We start from the raw sequence: 14,739 nt of genomic DNA on the forward strand, positions 1-14,739 counted from the left end.
ACTTCATCCAAGCATTGGATGATTTTAAGATCACAGGACGGAATACGAAGCATGTTCTCTTAAAGTTTGATAGATGAGTCATCAGTCAGCCACAAGCAATGGTGTCAGAAACAGATTCATAATATTTGCAATGCACCTTCTTATCCTAATAGCAAGTATTTTGGCATCTCCATGGTGGAGGAAAATTGGTTTTACAATTTTTTCAATCATAATACAGTACTTGCATTGAAAAGTCAACTCAGTTGCCTGTCAAGACCATTTAATACAATAACCTTATCTGCATTTTGTTAAAGGGATAGTTAACCAAAAATCATCATTTACTCAAAAACATATGAATTTCTTTCCTCCACGAGGATCTCCAAAAGGAGATGTCAGCCCAGTCACCATTCACTTATTGTGTGAAAAAAAAAGATGCAATGAAAGTGAATGGTGACTAAGGCTAACATTCTACTCAGCATCTCCTTTTGTGTTTCACAAAAGAGAAAGAGTCATATGGGTTTGGAACTTGAGGGTGAGTACTTGAAGAAAGAATTTTCATTACAAGATGCCATTTATCCATACAATGAAAGTGCATGGTGACCATGGCTGTTGCTACTCCACTTTCATTGTATGGAAAAGAGCAGCTTGGACATTTAGTTAAACATCAACTTTTATGTTCCACACAAGAATAAAAAAGTAATATGGGTTTGTAATGACATGAGGGTATAGTAAATGATGACAAAATTTAAATTTTTTGGGTGAACTATCGCTCAACAATAAATTTTAATTAAAAACATTTATAAATAAAACAGACAGCTTTCACACACAAATTTGCATGTCATAACTGCCCTGGCCAACATTTCTGCTTTGAAAATGTTTTGAATATATCAAATAGAGCTGGATGGCAGCTAGCTGTCAAAGTGAGTATGGCGTCAGAACATGCCGCTCATGAATCAAACCTTGGAACCGCAGACCAGCGTGCACTAAACAAGTGATTAAACACAACAGACAGGATAGATAGAGCAGGTGGCGACCACTTGTTCTACTACCACCCCATCTTAAGCACTACTCATCATTTGCACTTCGTAACTGGATGATTTTCCCTTTCATCCGCCCATCAGCTGATGTGCTTAAACAAAGGCCCCTTAACGAAACAGCAAAGTGTCAAAGCAATGACAGAATACAGATGAAGGACTGGATGAACTGAAGCAAAGTTGAGAAAAGGAATTAATTTGACTTCACTTAGTCATTTGGGTGGAATTTTGGTCTGCATGGTTGTGCGCCTTTCACTTCGTCCGACAGCAGTATTTGTTCTGATTAGGCAGTTGCTGATTATGAGTTATGAATTCTTCGAGTAATAACTGCTGCTTTAGGTAATAACCAATGACAAGTAACAAGTTTGTTTTCCAATTCTTACAAAACCATTCCTGAGAACCTTAAAATCAAAATGCTGCTCAGGAGTACATGTCTCTCCAGCAGCAGCATTTTGCACTGTATATGTTTTGATATGTTATGACCCACATTTGTTTTGACCAGTTAATTTCCATTACTTTTCCATGACTTTTCAAGGCATGAATACAGACTATAAGGTTTGTTGTTTGTTTGTTTTTCTTTTGAAACTAATTTATAGAGACATCTGGGCAGATTTCTATATCTTATCTCCAATAAGACCCTTAATGGACAGACTGATGTTTCACGCTTACTTGCTGGCAAGTTTTAGTCTTTGCAGGCACTCGCAAAGCACAGTATTTATCCAATTAAATACTTCAAAGAAGAACAAAACTACAAATATTAATATTCACTGTTGACATTTCTGTGACTTTCCAATGTTTACTTATCTCCATAAATTTGCCAGGCCTGGAATTCAAAATGTCCTGTTATTTCCTGAATTGCCAATGAAACCCTGATTAGAATGATGTTAGAATTGACAGAGACACCCACCTGCTATGATGGTGGGATTATTCTGGCCCCCTTCTGGCTTGAGCCACAGCTCTAAAGTGAACCTAGAGCGGGGCAGCTCTATGGCAAACCCAGGGTTCACCTTTAATTGCTCTGCCTGCCCACTGAAATACAGTGCAGTCATCCACCTTGCTGGGACATCCCGTACATCGGCCCTCCAGAGATCCCCAGCAATGCTCTGCACCCCTTCTTGCTCCCCAGAGTACTCCTCACTTTCTGCAGAGTAATCAGCGCGATGGATCTGGCTGTGCTCCTTATATTCTGGGATGTCTTCTTCTTTACTGTGGAACTCTGCAAGGCTGCGTGCAACCCTTCTTACTAAGGAGGAGCTGTCCATCAAACTACCACCTAGTTCCCTTTGCAGTGATGGCACGTGGATTTGCTCTGGGTGTCCATTCATTATTGTTTTAAAGGGCTTGTTTGAGTCCATGTCTTTTGCTAAACTAGAGGACTTAATTGCAGACACAGAGTCAGCGGCCCACTGTGCCCTGTTGATCTTTGAGAATGACTGTTCTTCGTCTTTCTCCCATATAAAAGGATCTTCCTTTGGTTCATCATATTTTTCCTTTTCATTCGTATCCGAGTTAAGGTCATCACGCAATTTAGTGCCACTTGAGCTGCTGCACCCATTGAGACAGGACTTCACTATTTGGGTTTTTCTTATTTGCAGGTCTGTTAAGCGAGTGTACCGTCCAGGCTCGCCCGCTAGGGGGTAGTGTTGAGCCGTGGAGCGCGGCGGCTGTTTACGGCTGATGGAGCCGCACTGCTCTCTCCCTACACCTGCCAGCGCTCTGTCTGCTCTTTGAGCCAGTGTCCGCTTATACTTGTGCATATAATCTGACTGAGCACGGTTCAACGGCCATGTGTGGAATACTGCAAGAATAACAGCCAGTAGTCTAAAAAACATCATCTTATTGATGAAAAGAGCTCTTGATTTGAGTAGTAATGTCAGTTAACAAAGCATGTAAATTTAAGTTATTGATTTGTTTTAATATTGAATTGTACTTGGCAAGGGTATAGCCTAATAATACCTCTTTTTTATAATGTGTATGGGATGTCTCCTAATTGCTGGGTGCATAAAATGTGTCTTTCATATGTGATATGCTTTATTTATGTTCAAATAGATGCGTCACACGCATCTCTTTTATTATTATTATTATTATTATTATTGTTGTTGTTGTTGTTGTTGTTGTTGTTGTTGTTGTTGTTGTTATTATTATTATTATTATTATTTAATCAGTTGCAGTAGTTTTCTTTTTCAGTTTTAGAAATTGTAATGACTGGGAGAGTCAGAATTTTCAGTGCATTAAAGTGGATAGGCTACTCCTTAACTTGTTCCTTGCCTGTTTACAATTTATATGCAACTGGATGTCCTGAATAATGGGTCACCGGCTGCAAATTGCCTTTACTTTGTTTCTTTCTACCTTCCGTCTTGAGCGCTCAATTCCAAAGAGAACATTTCATGTGTCAGTGATCTCTCCAAAGCTGCCTCTTTAGTGCGCATCAGACATTGTCCACTGTCTTTCACTTATTTGTTTATGCGCAGAATAATGTATCCTCATTCAATTCGAAAAAGCGAACTGGACCGGTTTTGATTCAGCATCACTAATGCTGTTTCCAGACTTACAAAGCTTGCTTTCTGTACGGTGTAAAATTCACTGGAAGTGATATATCTCCTCTGGGTTAAAGTTATTTGAGGTTTTGCCACTTTTCACCGGTGCGCAATGGGTCGTCTCCCGCGGTTACTGCTCGTCCAGCGTATAAAGCGTAAAAACATTAAAATAAAAAAAATAAAAAGTCTGTCGAGTTTTAATGTGCCAAGTGATTCAGATAATAGGGAGCAGAGTAAGTCCCCTTAAAAAGGATTTTGATTTACTCAAAATGTGGATCAATATCCAAAAATGTGAAGGTACTGAAAGGAATAACGGTTTTTCCTCTGCTCATGGCACCTGAAATTATTTGAGGTGTGCAGGCTGCCCTAAATGAAAACGGCCCTTTGGATCACTTTCAGATGGTGCGGAATCTCCTCTTGCGCTCCTTGTTTCTATATTCTCAGCCTCCTCAGTCCCCACGCGCTCAAACTCACGCGCTAAACGTTTTATCTGTTTCCTCCAGCCTGACATCACAAAGCCAGCCCCTAACTCAGCCATTAGGAAAGAAAACTTCACCCAGGTCCAACCCCAGAGCCTTGCATGCATGCATCTACTCTCACTTTCTCCCTCAGTCCCATTGACATCTAGCTGCTACACCTACAGTACTTCATTGCTGTAATGCAAGGGAGACAACACATCTGTCTCACATGTGAAGAGAGAAGTGGCTGAAACATTGCACATGTAAAGTCAAGAATGAACCTATGTTTAATGCCATTACTGTCACTGTCTGTTAACTGAAATGGCTAAAAGATGCTGAGGGAAAAGGCAAATAGTCAGGTGGATCAGCTCTAATTGCAATTAGAGCTTTTTTGCTATTTTTTTTTTCCTCCAATAGAGCAAGAATGCAACGTATGTGTATTCTTGTGATTGTCAGGTTTTTATATGTTTTGTATATGTTTGTGAGTAAACTGTGTAGTGCATACCAATGTGTCAAATCCATTTCTAAGCATTGCAAAGTCAGTCCTACAGCTTGTGTAGCGTTTATTCTCATGTAAAGGAATTAAAATGACTGAGAAAGGCTTGTGTTCTAAGTATCAAACAAGTATGCAATATTTATTTCCAAAAATGTCCAGGAATTCACAGTTTTTGCAGAGTATTCATACAAGTTGATGCAGGACATAATAGCTTGCCTGCTAGACTTTAAGTACCTTTACTGTTTTGTACAGTGAATAAAAGCCCTGAAACAGTGCGGGTGCATATAGAGTGGTGTGACTTGCAAATGAGCAGATCTGTGATCAGAGAGCATCTCTTACAGCAACTCAACAACTAGATAAAACATCTCACACTGGAATGGTCAAAAAGTTAAGACATGCCGCCATTGGATTTCGGAATCGCACCAGTTTTTGGCCTCATTGTTTTTGTCAAGCTCAATTTGCAAACAGCCCCGACTTGGGGTAACTGGCAATTATGGCAGGGGCCCTTTCAGGGGTAGAAAGGGTCCTAACAGTGGGAGGTAAGAATTCCACAACCAGCCTGAGGATCTGTCTGCAAAACATTCAGCATTTTTTGTATCAAAGTGCTCTGAGATACAGCTGCAACTGTATAAAAAAACAAGACAAAAAAAAAAAAAAAAAAGTGACGTACGCTCCTGGGCCTCACACCCCACTGCAAAGGACCTCTAAGAGATTATTTTTGATTTGAGGCATCCCTACCCCAATCCAATTCTAAATGACCAGAAAACGCGATGAGAAAATCCAACCTGATGTGCTGGACCAATAACAAGAGCCTAATCCAAAGTCCAAAGGAAACCTCCACATCAGTAGAGATATAAAATTTAAAAAAAAAGGCACAATACATTCTTTGCAGATATTTACTACATTTTCTACAAGTGACAAAACCATAATTCTATCACTTGGGAGACACAACAAACATCCACGAGAGAGCAGAAAATTCCACAGAATAGATATTTGAAGAGATACCATGAGTGAAACAGGGGTGCACAGTGTGAACTATAACATCATTTCCAAATTAGTCGTGGCTGGCTTGACTTTAAGACTGGATTATTTGCAGTGAGCATCTGACAGTATTTTTTTCTCTATGTTTTCGCTCTTATGTTTAGCTATACATAAATAAGAAGTCTCAGTGGATTCAACTGCTTTGCAGAAATAGCAGTAACTCTTCATTATCAACAACCCTTAGGACTCCATGGGTTTTTGTGGCCCCTTTTCCATGCATTTAATAGAGTGGCTCTGAGACTGAATCCTGTCCATTGTCTTACAAACTAATAATGAAAAGCACTGTAATGGCTTAATTAAAAGTGCATCACATATTTATTTTTATGTGCTTGTATCTGTATGACAGTATGTGTGCAAGTGCGTGTATTGGTGGACAGGATGTGGACAGCTGAGATTTGTTACTCATTTTCTACATTGCCCATTAATATCAAAGACAAGCATTTGATCAATTTAAAGTGCCTAATGTTTTAAAATATTTTTATTTGTTATTGTTCTAAGAGTCTTTGGAACGTCGCTGTAAGTGAATGACTGGTCTCTAACTTCAGTTTTTAATTTTCTAACGACACTAAGAAAGACAATTATATAACAACGATGAATCAAGGCTAACCTTTAAGCCAGAGATTAACAACAGAACTCATAATTCATTTGTTTTGTAGGAACATAATAATAGCACAATAATAACACAATCTCCTTGAAGTGGTGTATTTTTACCACTTTTGCTCCAAAATACATATTGTACTCAACAGTGTCTGATCAGTCAAATGTCTTATATATATTTGAAGTCTATTATCAGTTAAAAAAAGGGTTTATTTCTCCCTTTAGAGCCATAACAGAAGCACTGGAGATACGTAAATGTTTGAAATGGCAACCACAGTTTTCCCATTTGTAATTGAGACAGAGCTGGCCAACGGGAGTAGACACAACTCATCTAGACATTTTGCCTGATTCCCTCCCATGAGGGCTTATCCATTTGGAATGTTTGTTGGCTTTAAACACATGTGTTTTCTGGGTTAACAATGCCAGTCAATAGAGTTTAATTTCAAACAAGATACAAGCAAAGAACATCTGAATCAACAAAAGTAAGTGTCAGAGGGCTTTGAAGTTTGGTTCATTATGCGGGTCAGGCAGGGAGAGCAGTGCTGTAATTAACTCATTGCACATGATGAAAATTATCTGCCTTAATTGCCAAGAGAACAGTAATTCATAATAATGGAGTACAGTGGGATCAGTATTAGTATTGGAAAAGCTCATCTTTATTATGTTTCACCTTCATAATAGGATCTACAGTATAAAACACTGTAGGAATACATGAAGTATATAAATAGATATATACAGTACAGTAGAAAAGTGATCTTGTTTTTCTGTGTTGCATCTTATATTTAGATGAATTTATACATCTTCTGGAGAGTGACATACACTACATACACAATCTGGAGTGACAACAAGATAGATCTTAGATAGGCCTTAGAAGTATAGCCAGAAGAGGTACAGAAAAACAAATTCCAAGATTATTTCAATGGGTGGCATTTATATAAATTAATGTATTCTGCAAGTTATCCAGCAAATGTCTTCAGCCTGAAATGGACACTTTTTCCATCTTACATGAGCTGCATAGGAAATGGTTGGATCCACACATCACAGACAGTGAAAAAAATCTACACATTTAAACATTCCCTACAAATTAGAATGCATCTCTTACAATCTAATATATATATATATATATATATATATATATATATATATATATATATATATATATATATATATATATATATATATATATATATATATATATATATATATATATATATATATATGTATATATATATATGTATATATATATATATATATATATATATATATATATATATATATATATATATATATATGTGTGTGTGTGTGTGTGTGTGTGTGTGTGTGTGTGTGTGTGTGATTATATTATTATTCAAACAAATAAAACCAACCTTAATGTTTTATGCTCAAACACACCAACTTCTAAAAAGATTAATAATTCAGTGTAATTTTATTGGTGTTGCTGTGTATCACTCTAGTCTAGGAAATTCAATGAATGTATTTTGTCCCTGCTTGGATCCAAAGCTGAACTGTATTTCAAAAGATAATAACTCCCCCTGCTGTGTAAAATGAAAACTTCAGTCATGAGTGTCCATAGGCATCATCACACACAATTTAGCCAGCGAGAGCCAGCTGATTAACTGTGCCTTTTACACTGCTATCCAATTTGTATTTTGTGATATCTTAATGCAATGTGTGTGTGTGTATATACATATATATACATATATATATATATATATATATATATATATATATATATATATATATATATATATATATATATATAACCATAAGAAATAAAAAAAATGTGTTTTGCCTGCTCACTCATGTTTTCTTTCAAAATGGTACATATATTTCCAATTCTCCAAGGGTATGCAAACTTTTAGCACAACTGTATATTTAACCACCATTACTTTCCTAATTATTTATTGCTGTTTACACCAAAACATCCATTGTATATTAACTGTTGCTGAATGAGCAGTATAAATAAAATCAACGAAAAGCTATGGCTCTATTAGGAGTTCGTCCATTGTCTTTATTGTTACTGTTATGGTAAATGAGATCTTCATTCATGACAGTGTTTTAGAACACTTGGTGGAGTTTTGTGAGTGTAACTGGTCTGGGCTTTATTATAAACAGTTCAGTCAAAGTGAGAGTGAATCCTATAGGAAGTTAAAGGTATATTTAGACCAGGGACTAAAAACGGTTCAAGGATTGAAAAAGAAAAATGAAAACGAACTGAATGTTTAGCAGAACATAACCGATAACTGAAACAAAGTGATTTTCCATTGTTCCGGATGAAGACCTTTTTAAAAACTATGTATATTTACTACATATACTGTACATGCACAACTAATCCAGGTACAAGGAAAACATTATTAGAAATAAAAAAGTGTTTTTCTCAGTTGTTTTCAAGTCTTCACTGAATTATTGTTAGATATGATGCATTAATACAGATTTGATGCTGCCGGGTTTTGATTCAGAAGCAGATCTGTAAATAAAATTATACTTAACTGTTAATTAACTGTTTGTTATGATTTCTATGCTGATAAATCCACCACACAAAAACATTAATTGCTTATTTTCACATATTTTGTTGAGGCAAGTGGCTTATTTTGGGCTTGTTTTTCCAGACCATGTTGCTTGTTTCTCTTGCGATATCTGGCAACACTGCAATTGGTATTTCACCATTCCTTTGCACAGAGTACTGTCATTTTTAAAAGAATGATATTAACCGTTTTTATTTTGTTCTAACCAGTAACCTTTTGGAAAGGAGGCTGCAGCACTTCTAAACCGGAATTAAAAAGTACAGTTTTTGCTCAGAACGAAACAAAATGAAAATCATTTTGTTTTTAGTCCCTGATTTAGACATCATAACTATTTAGTGAGGTGTTGTTGTTTGTTTGTTTGTTTGTTTTTTGTTTTTTTGCAATTATACTTCTTATTAGTTTACATTTCTCAAGGTACAAACATACCAGGAGTTGCAGGCATTTACACATAGAAAAGAAAAAACTGAAAAGAGATAAAGTAACAACAACAACGTCTTTGCAATGACATCTTAGTATGGACACAGAGTTAATTAACAATATAGTCTTGAATAACTCTGGAGAGTCCCATCCAAGAATTCACAGTTGAAATGCTGCTGTTATTCAGTTTTGCAGTAGTTTCTTCCATCAGCACAATGTTTAATAAGGATCTAAGCCAGAAAGTTTCTATTTTAGTATTTGGTTCAAACCAAAGTAGGATAATGGGTTTTTTCACAGCTGTGAACCCCGCAAATACCATGCATTTGTTGCATTGTGATAGATTGAGCAAACAGTCATAATTTAATAAACAAAGACAGGGGTCTAACTTAAGATCAGTACCAATAAAAATGGATAATGTTCGAATAACAACGGTCCAGAAAGCAAGAATGATGGGACAAGCCGAGAAAATATGGAGAAACGTTCCTGTGGAATTATTGCACAGACTGCAGTGTGGGTTATGGGACGTCTTCATTTTATGTTGCTTGTATGGAGTCATATATGCCCGATGGATAGCCTTAAAATATGCCAGATTTCATCCCATGCAGGTTGGAATCTCATCCATCCTAGCTCTCTCCCCCAGATGAAGCAACTGATAATTATTTGTTGCTTTATTCAGTTAGTAAGTTGTACAATTTGGTAACCAGACCATTCAGGCAAGCGTCAATGTGTTTAAAAATAGGATGATTACATATTTAATTCCACGGAACTCCATAATTATTTCTGAATATCTTGGAATGTACGTAGACCCTCAATGTTGCAAATGTCTTTAAAAATATATATGCCTTTATCTGACCATTCTGCAGAAGCAAAAGTACGTCCACCACAGAGCAGGGTGGGTTTATTCCATAGTGGGGATGACAGTGTGAGTTTAAATGGGCCACCCATGACCCTCTCAACACTACGCCATGCTTTAAATGTGGTGGTGATGATACTAACAAACTCCTGCAAAACCCTTTTCCTGATCTGTGTAAAGGGAAAATCGGCAAGGCAGAGGGGGTGAACCATACTGGCCTCTATATATCTCCATGATAAATTGGAATCTTGCTTTGCCCAAGAATATATTGATCTAATTTGGAATGCCCAATTGTATAATTTTAAATTTGGTACCACTAGACCACCCTCCAGTTTGGGACGTTGCAGCGTTGACAAACTGATCCTCGGGTGCTTACCTCCCCAAATAAATTTAGAAAACTGACTTTTGGCTTTATCAAAATATTTCAGGGGGAGTTGGAAGGGTAACATAGAGAATAAGAAGTTTAACCTAGGCAGGACGTTCATCTTAAGTATACTAACTCTGCATTGATAACTGAAGGGCACTCCATTTTGTTAAATCTGCTGATATCTTTTTACTAAGATTTGTATAATTGTCATGACTACTGTTAGTAATTTTGGAGAGAGGTGTATACATTTTTATACCAATTTATGTAAAGGAGTCAACCACTGAAAAGAAGGGGGTAGAGAGATACTCATATAATTCAGCCAAAGTGGTATTTAAGAAGATTTTGACCAATCGATCTTGTATCCAGAAAAATTTCTACATTTATTTATAAAACGTGGGGAATACTACGCTTAGTCTCGGAGAGTAAAATATCTTCAGCATATAAAGAGATATGGTGACAGGATTCAGATAATGTAATTGGGGAAATTAATCGACTTCTTCTGATTGCCTGAGCGAGAGGTTCAAGCGAGAGAGCAAAAAGCAGGGGGGAAAGAGGGCAGCCTTGCCTTGTTCCTCTCTCCAGATCAAACAGGTCAGATTTACAAGAACCAGTTAGAACAGAAGCTGTGGGTGAACAGTATAATGTTTTGATGAGAGAAATAAATTTGGTTCCAAAGCCAAAATGTTCTAAAACCACCCATAGATATTTCCACTCAGGACGATCAAATGCTTTTTCAGCGTCAAGTGAAAAGACAGAATTAGTATTATCAGAACTGCTGGTCAGATTAATAATATGAAGCAGCCGTCTCATATTGTCTGAGGCAAGACGGTTTTTAATGAAAAACCTGTCTGGTCCATGTTAATCAACTTAGGGCAGAGCGATTCCATTTGGGAAACCAGTAATTTAGCAAACAATTTTACATCACTGGCGAGCAGAGAAATTGGTCTGAAGCTGGAGCAGTCTAGGGGATCTTTACCATTTTTAAGGAGCAGATGGATAATAGCTGATTTCTGATCCTTATGAAATGACCCATGTTTGACAGCATATTCTAAAGACTCAAGGATAAGTCCCAGACAGCCAGAAATCTAAACCTGAAGATTTTCCTTTTCGAAGTGATTTGGCTGCATATTCCAATTCTTCCAGCGTAATACATTTCTCCAAATAATTTCAATCAAGTTCGTTTAACTTTGGAAGCTGAAGAGTTTCTAAAAATTCTTTATACACACATTCATCTAACTCTAGCTCGGATGTATATAAATTAACATAGAAGGATTTAAATGCCTGGCTAATATCATTGGAGTCTGTAATCACTTTTGTTTTGGAGTCATTCTCTCTCATTCTAAGGGCAAGCAGTCGACTATGTCGATCACCCTGGTAGTAATACTTTTGTCTTGTCCTATGGATAATAAAGGATGCTTTGGATGCAGAAAGCCTGTTATATTCCCCCAGCAAAACTTTGATTTGAAATTCCAGCTCTGAATTTTTTGCTTCACAAAAGCTTTTTAATTTAAATGAAAATGTGATGCAAAAGCCCCTTTTTGGTGGTTTCCCAAAGAATCTGAATGCTACAGTGCTGCTTATTCAGCATATTGATCTCCTTTAACTGTATCTCCAATTGATCTTGAAATTCTGGGCTGTGCAAAAGAGAAATGTTGAAACGCCATATTTGAAACTTCGGGCAAACAACAGGGGGTTTCATGCAATATAGAACCGGGGACTGATCAGAAATGAGCCTGGACAGTGTATCGGTTTTGGATGTCAAAGAAAGTAACACAGGGCTGACAAAAATATAATCAATTCAAGAAAAAGATTCATGCCTTGTGGAGAAAAAGGTTCAAAAGACTTGACTGTATTATTCCTAATATGCCAAGCTTTAACTACATTCAAATCTGAAATAAATCTATTAAGAGCCAAGGAGGATGCGGTGGGAGGGGTGCTAAGCGTAGCCGAGCACTGGTCCAAAACTGGATTAAGTGTTGCATTAAAATCACTGTCAACAATTAGAGAGGTTATGGTAGAGGAGCAACCTATTTGTTATACAGTAATAAAATTCCTGGTCAAAGTCGTTTGGAGCATAAACAGATGCTAGAAGCATTCTTGCATGATTTACATTAATAAGAGTGAAAACAAAATGACGTGTTCGTCAAACCCAGCTAGATCAACGGATCTATGAATGGATCTTTTGACTAAAATTAGAACTCCTTCAGAATTATTAGCTGCACATGAATGGGCAATAACTTGTACTGTTTATTTTGAAAGCGGTGGACATCCTGTTATCTTAAATGGGATTCTTGAATAAGGGCAAGTCCAAATCACATAATCCCACATACTAAGAATACTGATGTCTTGCAATGAGCCATATGAAAAGAAATAAGTGTAACCAAATAAAACCTACCTTATAAACCAAACATTGAACAATGAACAAATGAAACTATATACAAACTTGGGGCAAACTGCAAGGGAAGAAATATCCCTCTGTTTCAACAGACTTGAGTCGTCGGTACTGCACGATCCGTGAATCTTCCACAATAATTCAGCACCTTCCAACTCACATAATATGTCATTATATTTTGAGCTAACAAACACACCTAGTAGAATAGCTTAAAAATGAAATGTCTCAGGGCTTGTAAAATAGCTCACATGTGAACCCGATGAGAAACTGATGAGTTCACATGTGAACCTGTTGAGAACCTGATGAGAAAGCAGAAAATTCTGTAATAACACAGAATTTCTCAGGGGCTTAGCTTACCTTATACAAAGCATATAATAACTAGGTACCCTAAAATGATGAAAACCAAACGTGGAATGAGTGTCATTAACCTGAGAGCAGGCGTCATCAAAGACTGATCACTAGTCCGCTGGTCAAAGCAGGAAAAATCTCCATAGACAAGCGTTCCTCCATATGTGATTGAGTGTCCATCTTCGTTGCTGCGTGTTCCATAGAGGTTTGATTAGGTGTTGCCGTGGAAACCAATGATGGCGGTATCGCATGAACGAACTGCTCAGCCTCTAGTGGAGACTGGAATAGCTTCTGCTGGCCGTGATGGGTTCCCTTCAACGTAGCAGGGAATAGCAGAAAGTGCTGACATCCAAGAGAGGTGAGCGGTCTTCTAACATCTGAGAAGGCTTTTCTCTTTCTTATTGTCTTGGCACTGTAATCCGGGTAAAAAAGATCCTGTCGTGTCCGTGTACGAATGGGTCCACAGCTCTCGCCTCTTTTAGAATCAGTTGTCTGTCCCTGTAGTTGAGCAGCTTAAAAATTAGAGTACGAGGTTTGTCAGATGAGGTTTTGGTGTATATGTGGTGGGCTCTCTCAATTGTAATAGGGCGTCTGGCTGCTAATGATGGGAACCACTTCGGAATGTTGCTTTCAAGGAATGCAATGGCATCACCCCTTTCTGTTCCTTCTCTCAGGCCAACCAAGCGAACATTCGACCTACGGTTCCTGTCTTCCATGTCGATGATTTTGCGGGTAAGCCCCTTGACTTCTGTTCGAAGGGTGTCGATAGTGTCTTTATCAGCACGGACCACTGCTTGAACCAAGGCATATCTATACTGCAATTGTCTTATGGATTTCTCTTACTGCTCTGTTTGACTAGTGATTGAAGAGACGGCTTCCGCTGTCATTGTAAGTTGAAGTCTTAGATCTCTGATTTGAGGTGATAAGTTACTGTCAATAGTTCCCTTGTCGGCATTCTTAACCAAGGGGTCTAACTCTTCCCGCTGCTGGTTTAGAGCTCGCCTCACTTCTGCCAAGATGGCGTCTTCATCTTTCGAAGTTCGCCTGGGTCCTTAAACTTTTTCTTTGACAGAGGCCGCTCTTCTTCTCTCAGGTAGGTTATTTTAGCATGTAGGGACATCTCGTTCAAAGATCAATGGAGTGTGTTCATCTAGCCACTTGAATAAACTGTGAAAACTGAGTTGAGAGCAGAGCTCCTAAATTAATGCTGCATTGTTGAGGACAGGTCACGTGATCGCCATAAAAGTTTAGAATTCATTGCTCAGTTGAGGCCCTATAGGAATTTCTAGACTTGGTGTCTAGAAACTGGTTAACTGTTTCATAGGAAGAAGTTATAAGCTGCATTTTACAATAGAAATAATCTCTTAAGTCTGATGATAACTAATTGGTGGTCAGTGTAGAAACCTGAGCAAAATAGATACTGGAATCCTTTTCATCTGACTTCATGCAATCACGATCTCTATTAGCATAATGATAAGCAGTTAGTGGTTGACAGAGTTGAATGCAGCAAATACTTTAGACCCTGTAGAATCAGTACATAGATAAGCAAAAACACCCTGACCGACAAAAGAGAGTGACCAGATATTATGTCCAATTGTTAGGGATCAAATAAGTCAAGAATGATCATTTTCAATACTGTTGTGAGAAGGATTGAAACTAGACCACCTTGGAACAGCATGGAAAATCATGCTGGTC

At 37.6% G+C, this 14,739-nt stretch overlaps 1 protein-coding gene across 1 annotated transcript in view; it reads right to left on the reverse strand.

Annotated features, from left to right (window-relative positions):
• LOC127441373 (pappalysin-2-like) overlaps window positions 1–2,848 on the reverse strand; it is an 85,940-nt gene extending 83,092 nt beyond the window's left edge. Inside the window, exon 1 of the mRNA XM_051698707.1 lies at window positions 1,921–2,848. Coding sequence (XP_051554667.1) covers window positions 1,921–2,848 — 928 coding nt within the window. The remainder of the gene's footprint in view (window positions 1–1,920) is intronic.
• Between the last annotated feature and the right edge of the window lie 11,891 nt (window positions 2,849–14,739).

Source organism: Myxocyprinus asiaticus, chromosome 5, assembly GCF_019703515.2.
Source record: "Myxocyprinus asiaticus isolate MX2 ecotype Aquarium Trade chromosome 5, UBuf_Myxa_2, whole genome shotgun sequence".
Classification (NCBI taxonomy): domain Eukaryota; kingdom Metazoa; phylum Chordata; class Actinopteri; order Cypriniformes; family Catostomidae; genus Myxocyprinus; species Myxocyprinus asiaticus.